At 50.2% G+C, this 8,923-nt stretch overlaps 1 protein-coding gene across 1 annotated transcript; it reads left to right on the plus strand.

The window, feature by feature from the left end:
* Positions 1-2,154: 2,154 nt before the first annotated feature.
* Ccdc166 (coiled-coil domain containing 166) lies at positions 2,155-3,915 on the plus strand. Its single transcript, XM_021659522.2, has 2 exons — positions 2,155-2,820; positions 2,913-3,915. The coding sequence occupies exons 1-2, from the start codon at positions 2,386-2,388 to the stop codon at positions 3,840-3,842; spliced, it is 1,365 nt and encodes a 454-aa protein (XP_021515197.1). The 5' UTR covers positions 2,155-2,385; the 3' UTR covers positions 3,843-3,915.
* The last annotated feature ends 5,008 nt before the right edge of the window (positions 3,916-8,923 follow it).

The following is an 8,923-nucleotide window of genomic DNA, read 5'->3' on the forward strand; positions in this document are numbered from 1 at the left end:
TGGGATTAAAGGTGTAGGCCATTACTGCCCAGCCTGGTTGATCACCTTAAAGGTCTGTTTTGCCTCCTGAATCTGTGATTGGCCAAACATTGCAAACACCTTGCGTGTTGTGGGCTGAGGGTCCTTCTTGGTGATTTTGGCTATTGCCCTTTTGCTTGACACGATGATGGTTATCAGCCAATGGAATCAGAGCACGCTGGCACACCAGTGCTTTGCTTACTGTTGTTACCACTCTGCCAAACCAGCACCCCCCACTGAACTGCCATGTCTAGCATCCACTAGCAACCTGGCAGGCGGCTGACGTTTTCTAGTCAAGACCGAATCCTGTGCGGATGCCGTCTAAGTGGAGTTAATCACAAGGAGGGAGACATCACATCCCTGGGGTACTCCCTCTACCCTCTAGATGTCTTGCCTACTAGGAGAGGGAGCTAAGAAGAAGAAGTCATGGATGGGCCTCAGGGATAAGTGCCCTGGCCAGAAGATTAAAAAAATAATAAACAAAAAAAGGTTCAGTTTTAATGTGAGGGGCATTTAGCACTCATTAATGACCCACAGATAAGCAGGAGGCACAAGGCCCCTGTCTTCTCTAGCTAGCAGCTGGCACCTTCCTACATGGGCTCTTTTTAGTTTATCATTGTCTGAAAATTCACAATCTTCTAAGCAACTGGGGTCTGTGTAAACAAAAAGGGGAGGAGATTTTGAGCCCCAAAAGGATGGGGAATTTTGAATGGGAATTATGCGAGACAAGTAGGGAAAAGTTCACCTCCCTGAAGAACCTAGCCAGTGAGGAATTCAGAAGGGCAGGGAAATACGGTTAAGGATATAAAAACCACTGTTTAGCTGGGCAGTTCTGGCAAACACCTTTAATCCCAGCACTTGGGAGGCACAGCCATGTGGATCTCTAATTTGAGGCTAGCCTGGTCTACAAAGTGAGTCCAGGATAGGCAAGACTACACACAAGAAACCCTATCTCGAAAAACCAAAACCAAACCAAACAAAAAACAAACAAAGCAAACAAAAACAACAACAACAAAAAAAAAAAAAACAAGAAAACCCGCTATTATGAGCTAAATTTGCAGGCTAGCTATTTTTGCCTTTTCTATAGGTTGCGCAGACTTTGCAAGGTTGTAAAATAAATTTTTGCTTTCCTACTGAGTCCCAGCCCTGAAATTATGAAGATCGTTGTTTATCATACATTATATCAGAAAGGTCTTAATGCCTTCTCTCAGTCCCATTCCACCAAAGGCCTCAGATGCCAAGAGTCCCCTTTGAAATGCTGCTTTTGTTGGGAACAAGCAAAAAGAGCTTATTCTCAGTGATACTATTTCATTTTCAGACTCCATTTAATCATAGGGAGAAACTAAATTCAAAGTCCCAGGTCCTAGGGGAGCTGAAGACTTCCCAGTAACTGAACAGCTTCTGTTGTAAGGAAACAGTTGTCTGAGTCTAAAGCATCTCAAGGACAACTTCTCCACTTTGATGGCAGGATCAAACAAGTTCAGGCCCAAGGACCTACTCCTACCCTGATTGATGGGGAAACTCCCATGCTCAATCCCTTATGTCAAAATATGATTGGACAATGCGACAGCCCACCCCGCTCCCCCTTGCTCTATGGTTTTTACCCTTTAAATATGCAATTACAGCCTCCCCTTGGGGACTCGGTTCAAATCCTGAACTGGTCTCCTCCCTAAGCGCACAGAAAATACAGCTTGCATTTTAAGTTCCTGTCTCTGAAATGAGTTTTCTCAGCTTCCACCCCGAACCCAACAGTGTGAAGGGGCTTTGTCCCGAGAGCATAAAGACTTCATAAGTACAGGTGGAGAAGGGCTCTCTCAAAGCTGGATCGAGGGAGCGTGTGGAAGAGTCTTCCTATGCTGCGGGACCTGAAGAGCCCCTGATGGAGTGACAGCAAGAGCGCTAAGAACCTGGAGAGTGGAGGATGGGGACTTGGAAGTTAGTGTGGAAAGCGAAGCTTTGCCTGACTTTGACCATATCCCTGCAGAGCCGTGCAAGGATGTAAGAAACGGCGGGGAATGAAAGCTTGAATCAAGCCGTTGCCAGAGCAACAGAATGGGAGGAGGTGGGGGTACAGCGACTAAGTTCTGTCTCCATAGAGGCTGCGCATGCTGGAATCAACATTCCTAGTCACCTGCGCCAGGATGCGAAGGGACAGCTGAGTTCTGGCGGAAGCACTCATACTCAGGCTGACCACGATGGTCTCATCTCTAATTCTTCCTGCTCTGAACCTCATACACTGAAGACACATCCCTCAACCTAGGGTGTAGTTCTCCAGAATTTTCGGATTGAGGAGGGGGAATGTGTTGAGCTGAGGGTGCGGGTGGGGCACGGTGCTCTTATGAGCCCAGTTGACCCGGGCCTCAAGTCATGGCGCCTAGGAGGAGGCGCGGACAGTTCACCTCGCGCAAGCAGGCAGCTGACAGTGGGGAGTTCCCGCTCTCAGAGCACGCGCAGTACCTGCAGCGCGAGTACACGCTGCTCTCGGACAACCTGGTGGCCTGTGAGCAGCATGTGGAGCAGGTGCTGCAGAACAATAAGTTCCTGGACCGCGAGGCACGGCGCTTGCGCGAAGAGAACCGGCTTTATGCCAGTTATGTGAGCGCGCACGCCCAGCGCTGTGCCAGCTCCATCGTGCGCCTCGAGGACCAGAACCGCATGGACCTGGCGCTGATCCGGTGGCAACGAGCCGAACTGGCGTCTCTTTACCAAGGGCGTGAGGACGGGGTGCGTGCGCAGCTAGTAGAAATGCAGATGCGCGCAGAAGACATGGCCCAGCAGGTTCAGGAGCTTCAGCCCTACAAGGCCAGTGCGAGCGGTCCCGCGGACCGGGAGGGTTCGAGGGGGATGGGCGTGCTTGCTCCCCAGCTGTGAGCTGATCCGCGACCTCCCTACAGGAGCTGCAGCTGGAGCAGCTGGCGAGAATCCGGACCCTGGAGCGCGAGCTGCTGCACATGCGCGTGGAGCACACGCTGCTTCTCAACCGGGCGAAGCGACGCTTCATGGAAAACAAGACGGCTTTCGAGCGTGAGGCCCGCCAGCAGGTGCTGTCCTTGGCGCGACGCGCAGAGCGGACGGCAGCTCGTGCCCTCATTTCGCACACACAGGGCATCAAGTCGGACAATGGGCGTCTCCGCCAAGAGCTCCTGAGGCTTCTCCTCCGGGCCCAGTTACTGCTGGAGATGCGGCAGGAGCTGCTAGAGCAGCGGGAGCAGCTGCAGCAGGAACACGTGAATGTGGGGAACATACAGCATCTACACAGCTGGCTGCACAGGGGACCCGACGGGCCACCGCTCTGGCAGCCGCCCCAAAGCCTCCCACCCAGCTTGTCCGTCAGCTCAGTTAAATCTCCTGAGGAGTCGTCCAATATCACTTTAAAGGCCCAGATTCTGTCCCAACCATTTTTGGTCTCCCCAGCCCAGTCGGTGTCACAACATGAGCCCAAGACTCTGTATACAGACTCTTCTTTGGCCCCACCTCAAAAGGCTGGGTCTGTGATGGCTGTCCCAAGTCCATCACGTTTGGTAACTCACGCCTCGTCTCTGACTCCCTTGTCCAGGAGCCCGCGGATCTCCTCGACCGCGTCAGTCAAAGGCTCCCAGGCCCTGTTGTCGGCTCCCTCCTCCGTGCAGCCACAGTCTCGTGAGGACTCTCGGATCTCCCCACAGCCCTCCACGCGTGAGCTTTCCCAAGAAACCATCCCATCTGCAAAAGTCAGCAACAGGCCTCTCTCAGTTCAGTCCCAAGATCGGGACCCTCCCAACCCACAGATGGAGGAGACTGCAAACACTGAGAATGCCACAGAAGCTGTCTTGGGGAAAGCCTGAACCCATAAGAGGGAGCAGGCCGGTAGGGTCGTGAGGTGGGAGAGACATACCTTGGAAGCTTTCTTGGTTACATAAGGATATTAATAAAAATGGAAAATAAACTCCTTGATGCCCTGGCACCCGCTTGGTTCGCTTCCCTCTGTATTTCAGGTGAGCAGTGGCTGGCCATGGGAGCTACAAGTGAGCTCCAGATCTCCTTGCCTGCTGGAATTCAGTGCCCTTCCACCAACAGCCAGCCTGGGTAAGGAGCCAGCTAGGCAGGCATAGACAGCACTCAGGGAAAGTTGGGTAGTGTAACTTCAAGGGAATTTCTGCAGAAGAGAGCAGATTCTGTTCTCATCAGCCTAGGAAGAGCCTACTAGGCTTTCCCATCATTAAATTTAGGGAATACTGCAAGACTTAACTGGGATTCTCAATGCCACACAACTAGAGAAACAGGAATACATAGGTTTTGATACTCTGAGGCATCTGGGATTCTGTTGGAAACAGTTCTAGCTTTATTGTGTGTGTTTACTGGATAGCACTTTGACCTGTTTTCTTCCAGTGCTGGGGGTTGAACCCAAGGCTGTATGGGTGATAAACCTACACCTAAGCTACATTCCTATCCCTGTCCCGCATTTCTTCAAAACATAATCAAAATCAGGAAATTCACCTTGGAGAAAATACTATCTACTAAATCATACTGGCCAGTTAGATTTTGTCACTTGTCCCAGTGGTATCTGGAGCTAGCTATGCCCCTTTCGTTGGTCACATCTTGTCCTGTCCTGTCCTTGAGGGACTCTCTCTAGAGCAAGCTGGCCTTGAACCAAAGAGATTCTCCTGCCTCTGCTTCCCCACTGCCGGGATTAAAGGTGTGCACGATCACCCTAGCCCCTTCGTCTTAATGTGCAAAGCCAGTCTTTAAAATGTTCCTTAACTGAGGTCTGAACTCTTGTCAACACAGTCAGAGACACTGACTTTGGACACATTTCCTGTCTAGAATTCTGTTCACGACAGATGGTTCCTCCCAGTCTAAGGTGCAGGATGAGGGAGTCCACAGCTTCTATACTTCTGACACTGATTGGGAATTCTCCAGTGCATGTGGGCTGGGACACGGCCTTAGACAGCAACCCCCATGAACCTTCCCCTGTCTGGACCAGGGTAGCTTGACTGGACAGTTGCTAGAACTCGGATGCGGCTGTTTCAGGGACAAGATTGGATTGGATTAGCAAAGTAGAGGGATCCCGTCCAAGAGGTCAGTCTTGAATTCCTTCTCCAGCTTAACTGATCAGAGCTTTCCAACCACTCACACATTGTTGGGGGATGATGCAAATGGTGGAGCCAGCTTTAGGATTTAACAAAACTGCGCTAAATTTTTTTTTGTCCTGGTGGTGGTGGTGGTGGGTGCCTTTAATCCCAGCATTGGGAGGCAGAGGCAGATGGATCTCTTTGAGTTTGAGGCCAGCCTAGTCTACAGAGTGAGTTCCTGGACATTCAGGGACTACACAAAGAATCCCCGTCTCAAAAAAAGAAAGAAAGAAAGAAAAAAACTTGTAAAAAATTTTTAGAGATTGGGGAGACAGCTTAGCAGTTAAGAGCACTGGTTGCTATTCCAGAGGTCCTGAGTTCAATTCCCGGCACTCACATGGTGGCTCACAACCATCTCTAATGGGATTGGATGCCCTCTTCTGGTACACACATGTACATGCAGACAAGGTACCCATATATAGAAAATACATAAAATCTTTAGAGTTTTATGTGTATGGGTGACTTACCTTTGTGTATATACATGTACCATGAGCATACTTGGTGCCTGCAGAGGTAAAAGGAAATGTCTGATTCCCAGGAACTAGAGCTACAGATTTTGTGAGCCACCGAGTAGGTGTTAAGAACCAAACCTGGGTCCTCAGCAAGAGCAGCAGATGCTTATCACCGAGCCATCTCTCCAGCTCCCTACGTGGAATCTTCCAAGATCTAACAGTCCAGTCCAAGGGCCTCCAGGACTGCTGAATGAAGAGAGGAGTGTGTAGGCCATGAGGGAGCATGCCCTGCTGTCCAAGAGCAGCCTCAGGACCAGTTTAAAGCACACCTCTCCTCGCTGAGATAACATCAGATGGTGCAATCTCGCTTGTATGTACTGTGTATGTCTAGATGGAGGTTTGCAAAAATACGTTTGTGCTCATGAAGGCCAGAGCTTGACACCATCGGGGTCTTCCTTGATCACTCTCTGCTGTACTGAGGCGGGATCTCTTGCCGAACCTAGGTTAGTCCAGCTTGCCAGCTTGCCCCAGGAGTTCAGCCCCTACCATTATGGGTGGGGCACATGCCTTTTAAAAAATATTTATTATTTATACAGCATTCTGCCTGCACACTGGAAGAAGGCACCAGATCTCACTATAGATGGTTATGAGCCACCATGTGGTTGCTGGGAATTGAACTTAGGACCTCTGGAAGAATAGTAAGCTCTGAACCATCTCTCCAACCCCCCTCATTAAGCTTTTTATGTGAGTGTTAGGGACACAAACTTGGACCCTCATGCTTCCACTGTATCCAGCAAGCCATCTCCCACCCCTCAGATGCTACAGGGTTGGGTTTTGTTGTTTTTTTTTTTGGGGGGGTTCTGGTTTGGTTCTTCGAGACAGGGTTTCTCTGTGTAGCCTTGGCTTGCCTAAACTTGCTTTATAGAACAGGCTCACCTTGAACTCAGAGATCTGTGTGCCTCTGCCACATGCTATGTACATAGGTGTAGGCAAGTCACCCATTTAAAAAACCTTGAGTGCTGGGAGTGAAGGCATGCGCTACCATCGCCCAGCCTCGGATGCTGCAGTGTGAAGCACTCACTCCTACCTTCTAAGCTGATTACCCAGGCACCCTCACAAAACCAAGCCTATTAACATGCCCTGTAAAGGGAGTGGCTCATCAGACCACATTCAAGTTTCTGGACACTGCCTGCTGCCAGCCTACACCTTTGTCTTCATCTTGCCCCCCAGCTGCAGGCGGTCCCCAGAAATGCTGGAGTATATTAAGTGGGGTGTTCACTGAAGGTGGGACCTGGTATGAAGCAGCTCCGTTGTGCAGCTGCTGTCAAGCAAGTCAAGTAATATTGGTTCACCAGGCTGGACCTGAACGGAATCCTTCCTTCGATCTCTCTGTGGTTACCAATGAGTACCATGGCTTCTGGATGTTCCCCTGTTGGCTTTGGTGTTTTGAGTGCTTATCCCCCAGTTGGTGGTACTATTGGGAGGAGGGGGATTGGGGAGGTACTGCCTTGCTAGAGGAAGTGTGTCACCGGGGGCAGGCTTTTTCATTAAAAGCCTCATCCTACTTCCAATTGTGTCTTTGCTAAGTGCTTGTGGCTGAGGATGAGTTCTCAGCTTCCTGCTTCTGCCACCGTGCCTCCTACACGTGGACTCTTAAACCCCTCTGGAAACTTAAGTTGGTTTTGGTCATGGTGGTTTTTCTTGTTGTTGTTGGCCTTACTGGTACTTGGATGGGAGGGTATCCTGGGAAGGGTAAACCACAACTCCAAGGCCTGGGAAGGTATCCCAGCTCTGAGGTGGGACAGTGTCCCAAGGGTATCCTGAGATGTGGGAACCCAAAAATCACACAGCTCTGAGGTCTCCTTGCAGCTCCCACAGGAGAGTTAGCCCAACCCCTGAGGAACTGAGCGGCTTAGGAGTCTTAAGCTCTGCTCCTTCTTTGCTTCTTTCTCTTCATTGCTTCTTCTGATGAGTCTCACCAGGCAGTAGTCACACCAGACACTGGAGGGACAAATCCAGCAGAGGAGAGATGAGTCCAGGAGTGGCTGCTTCTGCTCCCAGAAGATAGTAGGGAACTGGACACATGCAGTCTTTATATAGGATTTCTTAGGGGGTGGAGTTTGTGAGGGCAGGGATTACTGAAGTGAGTATTGGTGAGATCTGAAGTCCTGAGTTTGGGGAGTTCAGGAATTGGTGGGGTTTTGTCCAGACTTTTCACCTCTGGTTCAAGGTCATCAGTGAATGCCACATGTTTTATAGCCTGCTGGTCAAGACAAGTGAGTATTGCCTGGGATCAAGGTCACAGGCATAGTCCTGCCACTTGCTGGCCCCATGGGACAATCAAGTAGCCCCGTGCACACACACCCTACAGGGCTGATGTGGTCCTGAGAAACTGCTGACCACTCACCTGCTTACAGAACATCCAATGAGACCCCTTTATTCAGCTTTGAGAAGGTAGTGAGTAACAGTGCGATAAAACCATTCTGCTGTTCTCTTCACTGTCCCGATGTCCACTGCAGGAAAATATACGCATACACATAAACATGAAATGCATGCACGCATGCACTCACACACGCACCAAACAAAACTAAATCAGGTAGAGGCCAGCTGGTTCTGGAAAAGCACTCAAAACTCAAGTCTATAGGCACTGGCAGTATAGGCTTGTAATCCCAACCATTTGTGGGGCTGAGGCAGGAGGCTGGCAAATTCAAGATCAGACTGTGTCAAAGACAGTTACAGAGGCAGTTCAGCAGCACCTGCCTAGCTCTGTGTAGATTCAATCTCCACAGCTGCAAACAAAACCACTCAGGTCAAAGTGCCCACTCTCAAGGCAATGTGCCCCACAGCAGGCCTTTCTACCTCTCCTACCTACGAAAGGCCTTCCCAACTCCACCTACTGGACATAGAACAGACCGATCTGCCTGGCAGTCCTGAGGTGGAAGGCAAGCATGTATTTTCATTTATCCAAGTATGAAGAACACCATCTGAATATGGCGAGGGGCAGGGGGGAGCACACACATCCATTCACTGGCTCCTGACTTACAGAAGTAAACCTGGACAACTGCTGTAATAGTTCCAGTGTTGGAACTTCCAACTCAACGGCACGAGAGCAGATGTGGGGTCTTGAAGAAGTCACCCTGGATGAAATCACAGAGATGGGCCCCCCAGTGGAATCAGTGCTTTTGTTAGAAAAAAACAAGGCTCCGGTTTCCCTTCGTGTAAATCAGAAAGAGGTCTCACCAGAAAGTAAGATGCTGCCATTATGATCTTCCAAGCCTCCAGACCTGAGGAAAATGGTTTGGTTAAGCCACCCTGTCTGTGGTATTTTGTCATGGCGTCCAG

The sequence above is a fragment of the Meriones unguiculatus genome, chromosome 8 (genome assembly GCF_030254825.1).
Source record: "Meriones unguiculatus strain TT.TT164.6M chromosome 8, Bangor_MerUng_6.1, whole genome shotgun sequence".
NCBI lineage: Eukaryota > Metazoa > Chordata > Mammalia > Rodentia > Muridae > Meriones > Meriones unguiculatus.